At 46.2% G+C, this 22142-nt stretch overlaps 1 protein-coding gene across 2 annotated transcripts in view; it reads right to left on the bottom strand.

Annotated features, from left to right (window-relative positions):
- Nucleotides 1-22142, bottom strand: part of SLC9A7 (solute carrier family 9 member A7) — a 522426-nt gene that overhangs the window by 9072 nt on the left and 491212 nt on the right. For both annotated transcript variants that reach the window (XM_078658221.1, XM_078658222.1), the window contains one exon: nt 10862-10967. In XM_078658221.1, coding sequence (XP_078514347.1) covers nt 10862-10967 — 106 coding nt within the window. The remainder of the gene's footprint in view (nt 1-10861; nt 10968-22142) is intronic.

Below are 22142 nucleotides of genomic sequence, written 5' to 3'. Positions count from 1 at the left end.
AAAATAAAAAGAGGAAAGGAAAGTGTGCAAAGTGGCGCTTTCATATTGATAGAGCAGCAAGTCACACTTTCATTGCATTTACAGGAAATGCCATGACGGCGGTTTCCTATAAGTGCAAGAGATGTCTGCTGGGATGGCTGACATCTCTAAATGTGGCAGGTGGAGTATCCTCACCATGGTGGGAATACAGTACTATGCCACTGCGATGGCAATAACACCAACATTTAAATCAAACCCTATGAGGCTCACTACGAGTTCCATAGATGTAGGCTCAGGGATAACAGATTTCTGATTTTGGCTAGTATCCTTACACTGCAATTTGGGTATTAAGTTATTTGTCCTGGAATGGGAAATAACATTTAGCCCATGAAATATCAGGTCCTAACATGCATGTTTTTCCGATGGAAATAGCGGGCCCAAATCCATACACATTTACTGTGTGCTTAGCACCTGTGGCAAATATGGGCACAAGGTTTTTAAGGTCATATTGGGGTGGCGGGATGGAAGATTGGATCTAGCTTCTGGTGGGGTGAGGCACTTTAGGCTCCTCCCATGCTCCAGAAGCAGGTGGCCGAGCCCTGCCACAGCAGCTGAATGCAGCACCCATGGGCTTGATGTGGGCTTGGTGTGGGCTTGATGTCTCAAGGCAGTTAGGGATTTGCAGACACAAATATTCCAGGGCTGGAGGCACCAGAACATTTTAAACGACCCAGAGCAGTAGCTCACTCATAATGAGCACCTGAGCGAGCAGTGCAGCAGAAGGGCCAGTGTGCATAAAAGTGGTTATTGACAAATGTTCTTGCTATGTCCTGTGTCCTTTGTCTATGTTGCTGTGACCTGCTGTGTGATGCAGCTAGCGCCCTGAGAAGGGTTTCATCAGTGTCAGTTAATAGGACAGTTAGATTAGAGTTGAATGAAGAAACATCCTAGCTCCACTGGGGTGCACGATTATATGGCCAATTTATATTAAACTGACTGGATTAAATCCACACAACAGTTTTTGCATAGTTTAGTTTTTATTAGCAGTGTCGAACTGTGATATTTTAACGTGTCAGAGTTAAAGGAAAGTGCAGGAAGGTCTTTCAAAGTAAGAAAATGCGTTTTAACTGCCTCGGTCAATGGAAAGTGAACATTTCCTTGCAACAAAGCAAGTATTCTTCAATATTAGCACTATAGACAGCATGAAGAATGTGAGTAAAGCAACAGAAGGAGATTTAAAGTCATATTTGGGTCAGCAGTTTGGGTACAGCTGCAATTTCCCTTCAAATCCATAGATTTTCAGGTTGCTGGTCCACAGTTAACTACAATATGGACACAACTAGAGGTCAGAGCTTCCAGTGTGTGTCAGAAGAGCCACTGATCTGATTACTGCTCTGCCACCTCTGCCCTCTGAACTACTGGCTTGGTTACACCAGTGATGTCCAATAATGGTCCTGTGGCTCCGGAGTTGTTTCCAGGAGCCCATATACCTAGGCAAATGATTCCTCTCTCATTGTACAGTTGTCATTAAAATAGGGAATAACTCTGGCCCTCATGTGCCAACGTTGAACATGCCTGGGTCAGACAAACCCATGTTACAATATGAGAAGGTGTAAATCAAGACCAATAACTCCACCCTTGTGCACGGGTTGGGGGCACTAAATACATTTGCAATCTTGGGCAAGGCGGGGCAGGGCAGGGGGAAGATGGAGTAAAAGACTAGAAAACACTTCTCTCCCAACATTGGGCAATGTGGGATAAACCAGGGCATGCCATCGTGACATACCCATCCACAGCTGGGGTGGTGGAGGGAGGGTAGGGAGGCTGCACGAAACGCGCATTGTGGCTTGCGCCAGGCAGTGAGGGTTATCACATACAACCCTTCCCCCCAGATAAGTAGAGTCAATTGCTGAAAGTATCTGGATAGCACATTAAAATAGCCAGTTGTAGCGGTTATGGGTGGAGATGCAGTTTTCAGGTCTGCCCCAATGCTGTTACAGTTTTCTTACAAGCCCTCCTGGACTGTTTCAGTGCCTGGTTGTACCAGGGAGAACCTTTGCTTTGATTATTTGCTTTATTCAGTTGAAGTAGTGTAATCTGATCCAGTGCACTAGGTACACAAGAGTTAAATCAGTATTAGAGGCTGTTATGTCCCATGACAGCAGGGACAGATGAGTAATCAGTACTGGTGTCACTAATCTTCAACCACTTCCTGTTGATTTAAGGCCAGGAAGAAAAGATATCAGAGTAGAACTTGCCATCTGCTGCTCAAACAGGATATGATCCAACCACGGGGTCACCAACCTATAAAAATAATCATCTCTTTTTAGGGGGATATTTGGTTTACAATATGTCCCTGTGTATGTGTGGGCTTCTTATCCAATTGGGACAGGCCACACGAGTTGCAGATATTGTACAGGCGCGAGACACCTAGAAGATCTGATGCCTCCATCCACAGATTAAAGTGCCAAGTCCGGTAAACACCAATGGCTTTAGCACATATACAGCATTACAAAAAGAAAATTCAACCCAGAATAAATGAGCATCCGAATGAAGAGACCGTACCTGTGGCATCATAGACCAAGGCAAAAGCTTGAAGACATGATGCAGTGAAACCAACATCCGCCAGGAGGGTTTTGGCTGGGGTTTAAAGCAGTCTTAGTGCAGATTTTTGCAGCCAAGTCTTTAAGCATAGGATTAGCTGGTCCTACCCACACTGAGTTGATAATGACAGAAGACTTTTATCATTATCAGGCCCAGTATTAGAGCTGTGATTGGTAAAATGCCACTCAAACTAACTCAGAATGAATTAAAGCAGTCCCGGACACATGTTATTTGCTCCAATAGCTCACCAGGGAAGCATAACTTGATCCAGGCATAAGGGAGCACATGTTGCACTCAGAATCAATCTAAAGAATGCCCTTTCAGGCTTGGAGTGCTGCATAAATGATCATGTATTTTATTAATTTCTTATTACATTAAGCGTACAAATAGCATGATATATACTTGGTCCAAGCTTTGTTCTGGTGCAAATAACCTTTGCCACAGTTCCTATTACAGAAGAAGCAGAAATGGTGCAAATTGATGTGCCTTGTTTTTTCCCCCCTCAGAGTGTGTGTAATGCAGCACAGGGATCTAATGTCAGTCTTCTGGCTCTGCCTACGTTTGCCTCGTTGCAGCTTGCCACCAGACATCCTGCAGTCGAACCATTTATTTACATTTTAGAAAGGAATAATTTGTGGTTAGCGGGGTCCGACGGTACAATTCAATTTAAATTTGACATTATCTCTTGTGTAGCAAAACCAATTACATTGCAAATGCTAATTCCCATTTTTCACGTCACATTTTTATAAAGACAGGCAGTTACCTTGTTTCTAAGCGATCCTAGCTTTGTCGCGTAAGGTAAAGGAGCACAGTGAAATAGAGTGAACAGTTCAGGATTGCACAGGGTGGTCATCCCTGTTATTTCACTTGGTTTGCTCTGTCACAGAACTGCAGAAAAGTGGCATTGTTCATGCTGGAAGAGAAGTTCTGACACATTTGGAACTCTTAATGTGAGTCTTGGAATCGCCCCCCAACTGGAGCATAGAGTTCCAGGATTAACATGGTCCGGGCAATGGCTGTTGACGAGAGTAGAGCCACCGAGGGGACAGAGACCTGAGCGACGATTGGAACTGATCCATGTGGCGTAGCCTTGAGCCATAGGCTAGAGTCTAAGGGAACGACTGCTGAAGAGCAGAGTCATAGAGGCAGGGGTGTGTCATGGGGCATAGCTGGGGTCAATTAGAAGGACAAGGGAAAACCAGCCACAGAATCTTTCACCGGCAACAGCACCCACCGAACAAGAGGAGCTGCCACAGGTGGAAATAATAGCTACCAGTGTGGGGCCAAGCCAAGATCAGGTGGTTCGTCCATTGCAGGTTTGGCAGAAGTCACTGCTCTGCCACACTCGTGGTTTACTGGGTCCGTAGTCCAATCCTAAACCAGACCCTTTAGTCACTACAGAACATCTTCTCACTCGCGACACATCCATAATGTTTATAGCATCTGAAATGAGGTCTATTTTTATTTCAATTAATTCATATATATCAATAAAGCGTTTCCAATGTAAGCACTGAATATAAGAATCAGGCAGTATATAAAACACAAAGGGGTTAGGCTGCTTACAGACAGAAGGGATTGGATGTTAATGACGGGTACGTCAACAACACATATAATCCATATTTAGAGTGTCATGAATAACTATCCAGAGGAGGGTACAGCGATGTGACAGCTTCAAAGGAGCAAGGAAGAGGCTTATTGGAGAATGCCTGCCGTATGGGTGATGGGATCTCAAAAAGATTATTTTAAGGGCTGTCTTCAATTCCAGGAGGGGGAGGGCCTCGGAATTAACTGAGGCTGAGTTGGACACTCCCTTGTAGGGAGTCAAGCAGTTGGATCCTTCTATGCATGGATGGAGTGTAGAATCCTAGGTATGCAGGTAAATAGTCCTGGTTCGCTGACCCGAGTGAATGAGAAGAGATGTGTCTGATGTTCGGCTGAAGTACTCTAATCATATGCTAAGGTTAGGTTGCACCTCTAAGTCAGGCATATACAACAATGGGGAAGAAACTGTCCTGGGAGCAGAGGATGTGGGAGGGATAAGCAATTTTTATTTTGGAAGCACTCAACATAAGGGGGCAGAGTCACACAGTGAATAATGACTGTGCAGCCTTCTGAAATATTGTTTGTTGATTGAATATGAAAGAGGGGCAGAAAAAGAAAAACAGAACATTTCCCCCACACAAGTGATATTCAAAACCAAAGCTTTAGATGATGCCTCAGAGGGAGGTAGTTCAGAGAGAAACATAGATGCCCCGGAGCTGAAGCCTGGAGGATGATGAGGAGCAAGGGGGTGGTGGAGACAGTGTGGAGCATCCTAAAACACAATGAGCAAATGGGGAGGTAGGATTGGAACCATTCCAATGCAGCATCTGCAATGCCTAGAAAGGTAAGAGCTTCCAATATGGCCGAGTTATCAACTGAGTTGAAAATTGAGGACAAGTATGGGAGGGTGAGAGTAGAAAACAGAAGGTGTGATGGCCAGGAATGAGGAAGTTAAGTAAGTGTGCAAGTGCCGTTTCTACAAATTGGAATTGGTTAATGTCAATTACAGCAGATCGGGAAGGTTAAAGAAATAAAGGTATCTGGTAGTCAGATGCAGTAGGGTTTTGAAGAAGCTGTGATGCAAGACAATAGATGGAAAAGAGGGGCCTACTGCAGTTCCTATTAAAAGGGACAAGACTAAATCCGTTTTGAAACAGTCTAGATAAGTCAAATGGGAGAGAGGCTGAGAGGAGGAGAGCTTTATGATTTCCAGTCTGAAAGGGTCAGATGGGAACAGAAAGCATTGGTTTATTGGAGTATAGAAACTGGTATGAAATTGGAGTATTAGTTGAGGGGGTGAGAACATATAATTACACTGAAATAATAATCACAATACTTGTCACAGTGACCCACTAAAGTCACTGAATAAACCTGTGCTTAACCCTCTGATAGCTTGGCACAAAGCAGTCAGGTTTTACTTAGAGGCAATGTGTGTTAATGCAGCACTCAACACATACCACTTGGAGGTTAGGACGGACTACAACAGAGGCCAGCCGCAGGGTACAGGGCAGTCCAGTTTGTACTGGTCAGCTGGGCAGTTGCAAGGAAAGGGGCCTCTGGAAGCTTGTCCCTGTAGCCCTGCACTACTGCTAGGATCCCAGCCTCACTCTTGACCCCCAGACAGCCGATCTTGACGCTGTCCCGGGGAAGCCTCCCTCGCTGCCGCCATCAACAGCGAGCGAGCTAGCTCCGCCCACTTCGCCGGCCACGCCCCCTTCCATCTCCCCTCCCCCTCCAACGCCCCCATAAAAAGATGTGTATGGGCCGGAAGCGCAGCGGACGGGCGCAGCGGGTGCGACGACGGCACGCCGAAGGCGCGCCTAAGGCAAGCCCGTCTGCGCCCGTCCGCGGCTGTCCGGGGCTAGGGGCACGTCACTCTGCCCAATTTATTACCTATTCCCCCGCCCAGCTCCGCGGCCTCCAGGGCCCTTGGCTTTTACCAGCTACTACCTGCTCTCACATTTCATCTCTCGGCCTGCTCCCTGCTCCTTTTCCCACTATTCCTCCCCCTCTACTTATTCTCCCTCATCCCTCTGGAGGTAATGTTAACCCTGGAACTCCTAAGACCCTCTTGGCATACTACTTAAACACCCGGTCCGCAGTTGCCCACTCGCATGAACTATCAGTGCTGCTGGACCTTCATGCACCCGATCTTCTTTTTTTAACTGAAACGTGGTTTTGCGAAGATTCCCTCCCCGTCTTGTTGGCCACTCTCCCAGCCCCATACTATGCTCTACGCTCGGATCGCCAAAATGGCAAAGCTGGGGGTGGCGTTGCGGTCATAGCCCGAACGGACCTTCCCTTCCAAACCCTCTCTTTACCAAATATCGCTACTACGGAGTACCTGGCTATCCGTACCACTTCTACTAGGCCCCCCCCTCACTTGTTTACTTACCTATCGTCCCCCTCAATCCCCTTTATTGTTTCTCCCTGATTTTCTGGAAACTTTGGCCACTATCACAGTTAACAACTCTTCCATTTTGCTCCTGGGTGATTTTAACTTTTGGCCTTCTGACCCCGCGGAATGTCCATCTTCAAAAGAATTCTCAGATACCCTTCAATCTCTTAACTTCATATCTCATATCCACTCTCCTACCCATGTAATGGGCCATATCTTAGACCAGATTTGGTCCTTGAACTGCCCCGTAGATTCCCTATCCATCTCACCCTGTGCATGGTCCGATCATCATTTAATTTCATTTGCCCTCCCCATACACCCTCTAGCCAAGCCCCCTCTTCCAAAGAACATCTGGGTCCGTGCTTGGGGGCGAGTAGACCCTGAAAACCTATCCACCCTGCTCACTACCGCCCACCCTTCCTTACAAGGCCTATCCACCACTACCCAGGTTACGGCCATTGAACAGTGGCTCTCCGCAGGCTGCGACTCCGTTGCCCCTTTGAAACGGGTCACCTCAAAGCGGGAGAAGGACGCTAACCTATGGTTTAATGAAGATCTTAAGACCACAAAATTAACGGTACGTCGAGCGGAACGAGCCTGGAGGAGAAGTTACTGTCCCTCACTGCGATTGGAGTTCATTAACACCCTGACCCAATATAAAAAGGACATATTGGCGGCTAAGACAACCTATTTTTCCTCTAAAATCCTCGCAGCTGACAACCAATCGAGGGAAATCTTCTCGATCGTGCACAACCTGGCTTTCTCTGACAGAATCACTCTGAAACCCACCCCTTCCCAGGAACTTTTTCACTCCCTAAACAATTTCTTTATTCAGAAAATAGCCACTATTAAAGCCAACATCCCTCCCCCCTCTCCTACTTTTTTGGATCCCCAGTGTCCCCCTCCCAAGGGACTACTCACCACCTTTCCTTCTCTGACCAAGGAATCCCTGATTTCCATAATACCCCTTATCAAATCCGGTTCCCCGTTAGACCCTTGCCCTGCCCACATACTCCGTCACATTTTTATTGCCTCTCCGGATCCCCCCCTTCACCTCCTCAATAGTTCTCTTTCCCAGGGAGTGGTACCTAACTCACTCAAAACTGCACTCATCGTTCCCATCCTAAAAAAGCCCGGCGCAGACCATTCTGCCCCCGCCAATTTTCGTCCCATCTCCCTCCTGCCTTTCCTGGCGAAAGTGCTCGAGCGTCATGTCACCTGCGCTCTGAGCTCTTTTGTGGAGAAGCATGGGGCTCTTGCCCCCCGCCAGGCCGGGTTCCGCCCCGCACACTCTACGGAGTCCGTAGTCCTTTCGGTCCTCGATAACCTCAGGGAGGGAATGGACACCAACCAGACTCAGGCCTTGGTTCTCCTCGATCTCTCAGCCGCTTTTGACACGGTGGACCACACCATCTTGCTCTCCCGTGTCAGGGCGGCAGGGATCGAGGGCACCGCGCTGGTATGGCTATCCTCCTTCCTGAGGGACCGCACACAGGCAGTTCGCCTGGGTGATTTTACTGCGGACTTTCGGAAAGTTCAGTGCGGGGTCCCCCAAGGCTCCTCCCTTTCCCCTCTTTTGTTTAATCTTTACATCGCCCCTCTTATTTTTTCACTGCAGCAAATGGAGGTCACCGTATTTAATTATGCGGACGACCTCCAACTTGTTTTCAATCTGTCTTCTTCCCCTGCTTCTGTTCTTAACTTCCAATCTATCATGATTCACATGCGGGACTGGATGAACCACAATCATCTGAAGCTCAACCCAGACAAGACTGAGCTGGTGTTGACGGGTGGTTCATCCAGCCCCTGGTCCCCCCTGTTCTGGCCCCCTTCCCTAGGCCCTCCACCCGTCCCCTCTACCTCAGTTAAAACTCTAGGCATTAAGCTCAATTCTCAACTCAGCCTCCACTCCCAGGTTAGTTCTGTGGTATCTTCTTCCTTCCTTTCACTGCGCACTATACGCAAGTTGTCCCGTTTTTTTTCTTTTGATGCTCTAAAATTGATCACCCTGGCAATGGTCATCTCCCGCCTGGACTACGGCAACGCCCTATATGCAGGTATACCTGCATACAGCCTAAGGCGTCTGCAGCAGATCCAAAACCAGGCGGCACGCCTGGTGTTCAAACTACCCAAGTTTCACCACATCACTCCCCTCCTCAAGTCCCTACATTGGCTCCCTGTCTGTGCGCGTGTCCAGTTTAAGCTCGCTTCCATCACCTTTCAAGCTCGACTGGGCACGGCACCTGCCTTTATTTCATCCGAGATCACCCCCTACGTTCCCTCCAGGCAACTACGTTCATCCACTCAATCCCTTCTCACAGTCCCGCGATTCCGGAGGAAGAAATGGGGTGGATCGAAATTCGCGACCCTCGCTCCCCTCCTCTGGAACTCCCTACCTCTTGAGCTCAGAGCCTTAACTCTCTATCCGCAATTTCGGAAACAGCTCAAAGCTCACCTGTTTACTAAATTTTTTAATTAACTCACTAGCATTCTTCCCTCTCAGTTTGCTCCTGCTCCCCTTGCCTAGATACATGTTAGTTGTAGCGCCATGAAACCGCTGGTGAACGTGCGCTTTATAAATAATTTTAAATTCAAATTCAAACAGAAAGCCTACAGACCCTTGAAGTCACTTCTGCGATCCTGTGTTCAAGGCAAGCAGGACCTGTCGTCCCTCAGATTATTCAGACTGTAGGGCACGCCTTCTTCGGATTCTCCACAGGTACAGGAGTCTTCTGAGAAGAGGTTTGTAGTGCCCACTTTTATGCCCAGAGCCAGCCTGTGGTGGAGGGCAACCCTTGTCCACTCCCTAAACCAGTTCTGGTTAGTTCCTCTACTCCCACTGGGTTTGCAGTCAGCCTGACTAGAGAGACAATGGGGAAACTGGTCTAGTTGTGAGTCATCTGCCACTGACAAGGTAGGCATCTTTTGAAGCTCAGGAAGGGGCTGGACACAGACTCCAGGCCACCCTGTCAGTAGAGGTGCCCCCTCCCCATACCCAGTGCCCTTTATCCACTGTCTTAGGTGTCATGTGACAGCTAGACATTGGCAGGAAAGCATTTGGTTTAAGACAGGAGACAGCTTCCTAAATGTGTAATTTCCAAAATAGTGATATAAAATCTGATTTGACCATTACGTTGGAGTTTAAGTTACTATTCAAATGAGTCCTTCAACCATTTTTTAAGCTACTTTCAAATTGAATTTAGAACTTATTAAATGCAATAGTGTAAACCAGGGTTAGTCCAGGGGAGAGCCAGTCTCGCCGCAGTGTAAAACTCCTTTGATGTTTTTCACTGCCAGGACATGTACAACATTAAATATACACATCCTACTTTTTAAATACCATGCACCCTGTTCTATGGGCTTTTAGGGCATACCTTATGGGTGACCGATAAGTATTAGAAAGGAAGGTTTAGGCCAGGCAAATGGGTTGTTTTGCCAGGTTGAAATGGCATTTAAATATTGCACACCCACGCTGCAGTGGAGGGCTTGGAGGCATGTTTTACATTGCTTCTTTAGAGGGTGGCACAGTGAGTGCTGCAGTCCACTAGTAGCATTTAATTTACCAGCCCTGTGTGCAGATAGTACCATATACTAGGGAAGTATAGGAAGTCAAATGTGTCAATCAGGTAAATACTAATTTGACCATGTTTATCAGAAAAATACAAGCACATTATCACTGTTTAGCAGGGGTAAAGTACACAGAGTTCTACAGCCAACAAAAATAGTGTTCAATAAAAAGGCTAAAAATCCTGGGTGATTATGCAGGAAGGGCAAAATTCCAACAGATTGGCTCTGTAGGGGATGAACCGGGATAAGGGGGTTGGCGGGGGGTAGATAAGTATAGCGGAGTATGATACAGAAAAGACAGGCTGCAGGAGAGCAGTAAGCAAAATGGGTAATGAACAGAGTGCCGTTTTATTCTCATAGCAGCTACTCAGAGGTATTTAGCTTCGCCCAAATATAAGCAAGCACAAGCGCAGCCAATCTGGCATGGCGAATATAGCCTTTCACTAACTATCATTCTGCTAAAATAATTTCTCCCAAAAAAAACATTTGAGCTGGTTAAATAGAGACCCGCTGGTAGATTGATGCATTTCACTAGGTATTCTCCCTGCTACACCAGGCCCATCCCAGGGCTACTTTTCTGTGTTGAATGCACTGCTTTGTGATGGCTCATTAGAACACATTATTTTTTATTCTACATTTCAGAAGACTGAAAAAATATAGAAACCAGAAAGTGACATGTACAATAGGCACTATATCGAAAATATTTTATAAACAGATTACGTGCCAACACATACACGGAATTAGCATGAGGTTCCATGCCGTTGCACTTACCTCCTGAACCTGAGGGCTGGTAAGACACCTGGCGATCAGACCACACCAGCTGGGTAAGGTTGTAACCAAGGGAGGACCACTATGGGTGAGAATCGGCTTCAGATAACTTTGTTTAATGTAAGGAAAAACATTTGGTCAACTTTGCATAAGAACATCACTAAAGCATTAACGGAGGTTCACAGTCGTGACTTTTAAAACTGGTGGCTAAGAGAAGAAAACAGATGTTGTTGACAAAGAGCTCCCTTTAGGGCTGAAGAGTCTTATTTTAGTTACATGAAGAAACACTAAAATAGCAAGCGGACACTTTCCAGAAGTGCAACTGTTTTGTTACTGTCTGCAAACCCAACCAGAAAATTCCTATTCAACATATGAAAATGATTTTCTAGCTGTTCTGGGAACATTTAAGGGAGGTGTCTTCAAACTGCTCTGATTCATGAAGGACAATGTGGCAACTGTACTTTAATAAGACCCTGATTACTTGTGGGACCGACAGTTCACTAGCCCTCTGCAGGGGTCGCAATCATACGGTGTATGAAATTGAGCCCACCCTTTAGTGACCACGTGTGATAATGTCCGCACCCCGCCTCTTTTCCTCAAATTATATAAATGCATGTCAAACATGCCTATATAAACCCAGGGGAAATGCCAAGTATATACGAAGATATGCAGATTTTAATCAGGAAAGCACCAAAATCTGCATGTTATGGCCCATTGTGAATGGACCAACTCATAATAAACAATGGTTATTGAATCCAGTAAAAACCCTGGGGATATCGTATTTTATCGGTTTGATAATTATCTCCAACTCCTCTGGGGCACTGGAAATAGTACCCAAGAGTCACATAGACATTGTATTGTATTTTATTGTAGTATTTGTGTATTGCTTATGGGGCACTGAAGTGCTTACCCGGATGGACAGCAAGGTACACCGTGTAGTGTGTGTGTTTGAGAGGAAATTGTTTTTGTTTAGTGCCTATATGGGAAGTGTTATGTTGCACGTAAGGTCCACTGAGGTATGGTGATTGCGTTATAGGACGCAGTGCCAGGTGGCGTGATGGGTGATCGTATGAAAGAGATAGACACACAAATTATAAATATAATAAGAATAACCAGCTTAGCCACAGGGGCAGTTGGACGCTGTGTGCCCATACGTCAACAAGGAGGGTAATCTGAGAAGCAAAATGTACCGCGCAGAGGTACTGTCTAACAAGTAAAAAGATACCAAAAGGGAATGAATGGGAAATGGTTACAAAAGAAGAAGACATGCAACAAAGTATTTTATTTATTTAGTTTTACCTGTGACCTTCTAGAATTTCTTCCCAGAACAACTTGCGTGAATGTCTGCTCATTACATAGGTCATGTTCTTTTGAACAAGTCAATTTTTGTTCATGCAACGTTAACCTTTTCTGTCTTTTCTCACGTAGGCACTCATTACAATTGGATTCGTATCAAAATTTGGGCACAAACTGCGGCTTGCACCCGAATCAGGATTACATATTTGCACACATTTCACACTGACCAGGCGGTTTTTTTTTCGCACAAATTTTGCCAGGTAAGACCTAATGAGGATTCCGATTTCAGCAGGTCAGAATGTCAGGAAGTGAGTGTATTACTATTTTATCCCTAACTTTGCCCAGTGTAACTCCAGTCTGGAAGGTAGTATCGCACCAGGGACAAACCGAATACTGCCGTATTAGTATTTACACCAAATCGGAGAATGATGGACGAGGGTTGAGCTATATTTCTAAAATGGCGTGCTAATGAGAATGCGGAACTGAAATTGCCCACACGGATATTTAGAGTAGCTGCTGGAGTAACCCCCCTCAACATAACCATGGTATAGTTACGTGTTCATTTTGAATGCTGAATTACAGCTTAACTATTATAGCACAAATTAATAGAGCATGTTTCTAGCTCACCAGTCTGAGTCACTAAAGGCTCAATTTACCCTGAAAGCCTTTTCCACACAAAGGCAGGTAGGAACCAATCACAGACTCACAATCCAAGTTAAACAACAAATTTAAACAAATGTACAAAAATGGGAGGCATGAAGCGCATCACTAGAAAGGGGCCGTTGTGTGCTTAAAATGCGTAACTCATACTAAACTAGCCACAAAAACACACAAAACACATGAACATTTTGTACCCGATCAACACGTTCCACAATCGGTGCTATTCATCAGTACATAACACATATAAACACAGCTCCAACACTTGACTTGCAGCAATAATATGCTTTTTTACTATACTCGGTTTTTCTTTCATGGTGAGGGGCACTTGTAAAAAAAAATCCCCTCTGCATCTCTGGTTTATTATGAACTTGTAATTTTGAGTGATAACTAAAATGCAAATCTTTTGGTCCAGACAGAGTCTACTATGGGATGCTACACTTTTAAACTGTTGAGGTGATCGATTACCACAGTGACGGCCTTTTATATCTTGGTTGTGGCACTGAGGCTTATCTTTGTTATCAGTCAACCAGATGAGCCCTCTTTTTCTTCAAGACCTCACCAGTCAGGACCTGCAGATCGAAGTGGAAGTTTCATGTTATGCTCCCAGGCCTTGTTGGAGGTGTGGGTCAAGAACTGTGCCATTGAAGCACAGATGTCTTCTGTTGTTCAGGGTGTTTTGCCCCTTTCAAGTGCTCCCTGGTCTGGGATTTAGGACAGGTCCTCACTGTTTTCTGAATAGTGGTAAAGAATGCTGGAGGCCTCGATGTCATCAGTCCCAACAAAAGCAAAGCTCATCTAACAATCCAAGTTGACTTCTGGATGAAAAACGTTACTATCTGGTGAAAGTTCAGAAATGTGCACTGGGTGACAATGGAATGCTTTCAAGACTTGAGTGTCCAGGACCACACCAACTGAGAGAAGTCTCTGAATCTTCTCTGTTTGTGAGGACTTCTGATTGACAGAGACTGAACATCTGCAAAAGTCGTATCATCTAGGTTCAGATGCCTACACTACCCTGTACCCGCAAGATGCCGGTTGGTTTTCTTTTCTCCTTTTTTTCCCCCGCCCGCCCCCCTCGAGCCTGAGCACTCGTCGGTATCCCTCAAACTCGGTACCGATTAGGCTGATGCACACTTAAAAATTCCCCACTCTAAGATGGCGCTGAATTATCGGCCGGCATGAGTTGTTGCAGGCCTGACTGTCCCTCTTCCCTGTTCACATGACGCTTCCTCGCGTCTCCTAGCAACACACCCTCGAGACACGCCCACCCACGGCGCCCGCGGTTACCGGCATTTATAACTCGCGGGAAGCACAGCGATCCACCGGCTGTCCTGCGTTACCGCCGCCGTGGGTTGGGTAGGTGCTGACCCGCTTTGCCTAGAGCCATCCAGGTAAGGTGTCAGGGACGGGCTTAATGAATGCCCGAATGATCGGGACACGTTATCATGTACCAACAGTGTGAGATCCACCTCCGCGATCACGCTGATTATGACAAATAGATATATTCTGTCTACCCTTTTATGTAGGGGACTCCTCGCTGCTCAGGCCTTCCCAAGGACAGTTCGTGGGGCCCGACTACCAGGGGTTATGGGTAAGGATTTACCGAGAGTCACCAGCCCGGTGACCTCGCCAATACGATCCTAATGAAACACGTATGGCTTTGTTTTCTCTGTATCCTCAGAATTCCCTTTTTCAAATGTTTCTTTTATACTACCGCTAAGCTGTAAAACATGACTGGGTGTCATAGCATGGAGTATAAGTAATGGTATAGACTTAACCTATGTATTCCTAGCAATCCTTCTATGGGATACATTATCACCCTCCCGCCCATCCCTTGACCCGTCACACAGTCCCTCTCTCTTCCTCTTTACATCACCAGGTTGTGGATTTATACTTTTTGAACCACAGTAGATGTTTGAGTACGCTTCTGCATGTAAGATCCTGACTGATTGCATCCAGGACTGAATGTGTCCATTTCTCCTCCACTTTTACGGCATGGACCACCGCAGGATCATTCCCTGCCCTGATACACAGGTTGTATATGAAAGTTTCTTCAATTAGGTGGAGACTTTGCACTAACTGATGAGCTACCAGAGGTCCTGAAGAATTGCCATTACTGGCATGAAACATGTCGACCACACCATAGGTGAGGGTTGAACGAGGCCACATTACCTTACTTGTTGCGCTTCGCTACCCCTCCCTTTACCAATTTTAACTAAGCAGTGAGCCACACCATTAAAGTTGTCCTAATGGACTCTACTGACTTATTTTAAACTCTCACTCACGCTCACAATTGCACTCCCTAGGTCCCTCACACGCATGCACCCATTGGCCAGGAATAAAAGAACTCCGCCAAAAGAGTAGCACTACGTGCTACCCGGCAGGCATTGCACCGCCAGCTTGTCGTTGGAGCAGGAGGCCAATGATGACACAATACAGTTATTAGGTCGGATGGCTACTGTTGTCCAGCTTTTTAATTGTGTGAGGCATCCTTTATTCCGTTAAGGGTTCACTTGATTCCCTGCTGCAAATTGCTATCTTCCCTAGAGAGAGCGGCTTCTTTCTTTCCCTTCCCGCAGTGAACTCACCCCTTGGGGAACTTTGTACACCTTTTGATACTCCTTGTTGGACACGTACATTGGACCCCGGTAAAAATTGTCCTCCATTGTCCCCCTTGTTTGCTTACTATTCCACACGTGGGCTCCCACCCACGGGACTTACAGGTTACCAACAGTGGAAAATCTTCTCACTGATTGGCCCATTCCAACCCCTTATTCTGACCATCTCAGAAACAAAGCCTACGTTTCTCTGGCAAGCACATTTCCAATACCCGTGTCATCTTCCTCTACAACATGGAAGACGTACCTGGGCTCAGTTTCGATGAAGATGCTATAGCGGAAGCTTTAAGAGCTGCTCCACCTTTGCTTACCGATCTGACTGCCCCCACTTCTGGCACGTCTAATGACGATTGGTCCACCTTAACGACAATGAAAAAAGAACTCATCAGAATCACGCTACATGGTAAGATGATGACTGAATACTTAAGAAGCAATATAGCTCCACAAGGCTTAATTGTGAACATCATCCCAAGACTATTTTTGGAGGACAAACTATTCAAAGTTGACTGGTGCCAGGTGTCCTGGAAATGCACCTAAGACCTACTCTTCCTAATTTCACAAACAGCGAAGCGCCTTGCTGATGCCCTACAGGATAAAATCTCAGCCATAGAAGCTACTATGAAAAGTGCCATCAGTAAGAATAACAAAGCAGCCTTTACGACCAAGCTAGCTGAAATAAATCAAGAGATGTCAGATCACCATGACTTCCTCCTTAATCAAAAAACAATCAAACTCCAGAAAGACATTACCAAATTCGAGAAGGAAAAAGTCTACCCTTACCTTAAGGATGGTTTCAAAGGGAAGAAAACTAGCTATTCCTCAGATGAGAATTCGGATAATAACACGAGCAGACGAGGTTCCACTAGCAGTGACTCCAGTGGTGGCCACCCGGGCAGGAACACTCGGTTCCAACAACGCCCCACCTGGCAACAGGGCTACCAACCAGGTCCGACCTTCATGGGTCCTCCCTCCCATATGACCCCACCGTGGCAATATCCGTTTTTCCAACAAGGCCCCCCACAATATTACCCTCCTAATCCGCCACCTTTTCAAGGCAGAGGCTGGGGCAGAGGAAGAGGGCGAAAGCGAGGAGGGCAGAAAGGAGTGCAGTGGCAAGACCAGGCGACCCCATCAACCTCGATGGAAACCAGGAGCATAACATCCAGGGGGAGAAGACCCTGATCGTCAACCTCTCGAAGAAAGTACTCTCACCTGTGGAGACCAGCATTTTGGAGAAGGGACTCGGATTTGTCCCGACCCCGACCCCAGATAGCTTCCAGGAGATGATTGAGATCCAGCAACTTTTTAGGAAAGTACGTCTCCGTGCCTTTTTTGACAACAAACCTGAAATCATCAATGATGATACTGGATTGAGAAAACCATCCACCTTTACTCCCACTGATGGGATGGTCCCCCCGGAGATCCTGACCTTCGAACGTGCGGTGCTGACTAGCCTGAAGAACAAACCAACAGTCAAACAGTTCCACAACCTTACGTCCAAAGAACGACAAGCATCCACTAATCTGGGCCAGGACCAATCTATCGTCATAAAACAGGCAGACAAGGGGGGAGCAACGGTCCTCCAAGACTATGAGGACTATGACCGTGAATGCAGACGACAACTGTCTAACACCAATCACTACCGACTTCTCACGGAGGATCCTACTAAACGACTGACTACAACTATCATGAGCCTAATTATTGAGGGAGAAACCAACGAATGGATTACTAAGAAAGAGGCGGATTTCCTGACCATCACGGAACCGATCACACCTTATTTCTATACCCTCCCCAAAATTCACAAGGGGACCACCCCGGTCCCGGGAAGACCCATTGTCTCCGGGATTGGGTCGCTCCTAGAGCCACTATCCCAATTCTGCGATGCCTTCCTTCAGCCCCTGGTGAAGCAAATTCCTTCATATCTGCAGGACACCAGAGATGTCCTGCGCCTCATTGATGAAGTGGATGGTAGAGAGGATGTTGACCTCCTCCTAACCCTGGATGTAGAGGCACTATACACCAACATCCCTCAACAAGCCACCCTGGAAGCCGTGGAAGCCACATTACGACTGGAAGAATGGTCCTCTCCTACTCCTATCACTTTCATCATGGAACTAGCACACATAGCCCTCACAGAGAACTTTTTCAGGTACGAGTCACAGCTCTACCATCAAGTGAGCGGGACATCTATGGGTTCTACCTTCGCGCCCAGCCTGGCCTGTATCTACATGGCAACGTTCGAAAAGATTCACATCTACCCACCCGAACAGAACCCGTTCCGGGCACACCTTACCCTTTGGCGTCGTTACATTGACGACATTTTAATATTCTGGAAAGGTGATCGAACAAGCTGTGAGGCCTTTTGTGCATGGATTAACCTACAAGATCCCTTTCTGAAGTTCACAGGCACAATTTCTGATAAATCGGTCCCCTTCCTAGACCTTACAATCAGGTTGGACCCTACAGAAATTACTACTACCCTCTTCAAGAAAGAGACTGACCGCAATAGCTTGCTCCTATACAAGAGCCATCACACTAGATCTCTGAGAGACAACCTGCCGTTCGGGCAATTTCTACGGCTCCGCAGGAACTGTACCTCATTATCAGACTACAAACAAGAAGCTAATATTCTACAGCATAAGCTCTTGGATAGGGGGTACCCTACGCAACTCCTAAAGAATTCGTCAAAGAGAGCCCTTAACAACAACAGAGACTCACTTCTGGAAACCCACACCAAGGAGAAGGATGACTTGATCACCTGCGTGACATCCTACACAAGAAATTCCACTTTCATAAAGAAAGCTGTGATCTCACATTGGGGTATCTTAAATACAGCGGGCCTTGATCTACCCCGGCCCCGCTTTGCTTTCAAAAGGACAGCCAACCTCAAGGACACTCTAATCCACACCCGCCCTAAGAGGTCTAGCACACGCCCCCTGAAAACCCTGTGGGACTTGCCCCCTGTCGTGGGTCATCATCAGTGTGGCTCCTGCGTGATATGCCCTCAGACTCTCCAGGGTAAAACTCTTGAACTCCCCAATGACTTCACTTGGCACCGTAATAAGCATACAAATTGTAACAGTGCTAAATGTATTTATATGCTTATATGCCCGTGCAAATTACTATACATCGGGATGACAATGCGCACTGTCAAATTGCGCATCATGGAGCACTACAGCAACATCCGCTGTAAGAAGACACACATCAAATTATACGAACACTGTAGACAACAAAATCACCTGCCTACAGATGTACAATGGACTATTCTCGAATGCCATCCCTCTATCAGTCAGCAGGCACTGTACAAAATGGAACAGCGGTGGGTGCACCGCCTTCAGACTGATGCCCAGGGGCTCAACGATTCTAACCCTTGGAATGTGCTTGCCAGATAAATCGTACTTAGCCTTTCCCATTATCAACTATTGAACTGTACCCGCAAGATGCCGGTTGGTTTTCTTTTCTCCTTTTTTTCCCCCGCCCGCCCCCCTCGAGCCTGAGCACTCGTCGGTATCCCTCAAACTCGGTACCGATTAGGCTGATGCACACTTAAAAATTCCCCACTCTAAGATGGCGCTGAATTATCGGCCGGCATGAGTTGTTGCAGGCCTGACTGTCCCTCTTCCCTGTTCACATGACGCTTCCTCGCGTCTCCTAGCAACACACCCTCGAGACACGCCCACCCACGGCGCCCGCGGTTACCGGCATTTATACCTCGCGGGAAGCACAGCGATCCACCGGCTGTCCTGCGTTACCGCCGCCGTGGGTTGTGTAGGTGCTGACCCGCTTTGCCTAGAGCCATCCAGGTAAGGTGTCAGGGACGGGCTTAATGAATGCCCGAATGATCGGGACACGTTATCATGTACCAACAGTGTGAGATCCACCTCCGCGATCACGCTGATTATGACAAATAGATATATTCTGTCTACCCTTTTATGTAGGGGACTCCTCGCTGCTCAGGCCTTCCCAAGGACAGTTCGTGGGGCCCGGCTACCAGGGGTTATGGGTAAGGATTTACCGAGAGTCACCAGCCCGGTGACCTCGCCAATACGATCCTAATGAAACACGTATGGCTTTGTTTTCTCTGTATCCTCAGAATTCCCTTTTTCAAATGTTTCTTTTATACTACCGCTAAGCTGTAAAACACGACTGGGTGTCATAGCATGGAGTATAAGTAATGGTATAGACTTAACCTATGTATTCCTAGCAATCCTTCTATGGGATACATTATCACCCTCCCGCCCATCCCTTGACCCGTCACACAGTCCCTCTCTCTTCCTCTTTACATCACCAGGTTGTGGATTTAAACTTTTTGAACCACAGTAGATGTTTGAGTACGCTTCTGCATGTAAGATCCTGACTGATTGCATCCAGGACTGAATGTGTCCATTTCTCCTCCACTTTTAGGGCATGGACCACCGCAGGATCATTCCCTGCCCTGATACACAGGTTGTATATGAAAGTTTCTTCAATTAGGTGGAGACTTTGCACTAACTGATGAGCTACCAGAGGTCCTGAAGAATTGCCATTACTGGCATGAAACATGTCGACAACACCATAGGTGAGGGTTGAACGAGGCCACATTACCTTACTTGTTGCGCTTCGCTACCCCTCCCTTTACCAACTTTAACTAAGCAGTGAGCCACACCATTAAAGTTGTCCTAAAGGACTCTACTGACTTATTTTAAACTCTCACTCACGCTCACAATTGCACTCCCTAGGTCCCTCACACGCATGCACCCATTGGCCAGGAATAAAAGAACTCCGCCAAAAGAGTAGCACTACGTGCTACCCGGCAGGCATTGCACCGCCAGCTTGTCGTTGGAGCAGGAGGCCAATGATGACACAATACAGTTATTAGGTCGGATGGCTACTGTTGTCCAGCTTTTTAATTGTGTGAGGCATCCTTTATTCCGTTAAGGGTTCACTTGATTCCCTGCTGCAAATTGCTATCTTCCCTCGAGAGAGCGGCTTCTTTCTTTCCCTTCCCGCAGTGAACTCACCCCTTGGGGAACTTTGTACACCTTTTGATGCTACACTACCCTGTTGCCTAAATATGAATGAGAATGGATCCCCTAGTGGTGCAAAGGCCATGGCCAGAGCCAAGGGCTCGGTGAACAGCCTGGGGGTGCCCAAAAGCCAAACAATGGAAGAGCAAACAGCAGCGCTTACCTTCCACCACAATCCTCCAAAACCGCCTTTGCTCTTCTACAATTTGAATATGGAGGTATGCGTCCTGGAGGTCTACAGAAACCATCCAGCGCTGAGCCTAAAGTGTGCACAGAATTTGGAGTAGGGTCATCATTTTACAATCGATTTTTGGACAAATTCATTCAGATCGGCAAATCCAGGATCAGTCTTAAAAATTTCCCTCTTATAGTTAACAAGTATATGGAAAAGTAACCTCACCAACTCTGATGCCCATAAATAAGGAAGAAACGTATAGCATGAAGATGTGTATGTGAGGCATAGTGGGGGGAGCTTGGAGATTGACAGCTGGTGCTCTCCTCAGAAAAAGCTGAAAGTACCTAATCTTTTTATCTTACCATCTTCAAGACAACAAACAGTGTTGAGTCTCTTACCCTCCCTGTCAGGGGGCACTGACAAGAAAGTGTTGGCTTTTTGCTGGTCAGATGATGACAACACCAAGTATATGCAATTATGCATTATTTTGTACCGACCAAAGCCATGGGGTGGTTTTTGATCAGTCAGACTGCTCCTTGGGCCATATATGCTTCCTTGTGAGATGAGGAGAAAGAAAGCGTATGGTTTTTCTGGAGATTGTGGTGCCTCGATGGATAACGGCTTTTAGTTGGTTTTCTGAATCAAGTGTCAGCCCTCAGCCTGCCCTTCAGATTGCCTAAAACAAGCTTTTCTTCCTGCTGCTGAACTGCCTTGGGGTGCATCATTGTGCAGAGGTCGCTGGACTTTGCATGTTGAGAGAATTCAAAATGCTACATGTGGATGTTGTGGGGGTCCTTTCTGGACTTTTGCTTCTGACATCTGTCACATGACTTGAAGCTATGAGTCTTAAGAGGTGACGTTAGTAATACAAATAAGCAAACTGTTAAGAAAATCTAGAAAAGAATAGAGGAACACCTCAGGGATCCAGAACCCACATCAGGTGAAGTACAGAAAAAAAGGAACCGACTACACTGACTTTAGTAGCATCTGAAAGGGCTTTTTTTATTAAAATGCAAAATTAATATAGTAAAGAGGTGTATGCAATGTTAATGTGCAAAATATTTTGCACTGACACGACATTAAAATGTGAAATTTCATAGGACCCAGTTTTATGTATTACTTCAAGGCCTCGAAATGATGTTAACACTTGCTTCATTATTTTAGCAAGCAAAACTGAATGTCCTGAGATGTGCACAAAATGCTTAATAGTTGGACCTTATACTGACAAGTTTTTTTTTTTGAAAGCATAACACCACATTGCATTAGAAAATGTATTTGATTAATATTAACGATTTGAAATATTTTTGCTAGAAACATTTTAACACTGAATAGAATGACTTCATATTATATCACACGTTTAATACAATGCATGAACAGAAAATGTTAACAGTTTAACCTATTTCCTTTCCGATTTATAATGAAGAAATGTGGTGCTGTACTGCTGCAAATGTTTTGTTTCACGTAAGTCTATTGTCTAGATTAACATACAGTTTATTTTATTAGAAGGTTAGAATGTGCTCATATCCATA

Source organism: Lissotriton helveticus, chromosome 8 (assembly GCF_964261635.1).
Source record: "Lissotriton helveticus chromosome 8, aLisHel1.1, whole genome shotgun sequence".
NCBI lineage: Eukaryota > Metazoa > Chordata > Amphibia > Caudata > Salamandridae > Lissotriton > Lissotriton helveticus.
The sequence above is the reverse complement of the archived record's forward strand: the minus strand, read 5'-3'. Positions and strand labels throughout refer to the sequence as shown.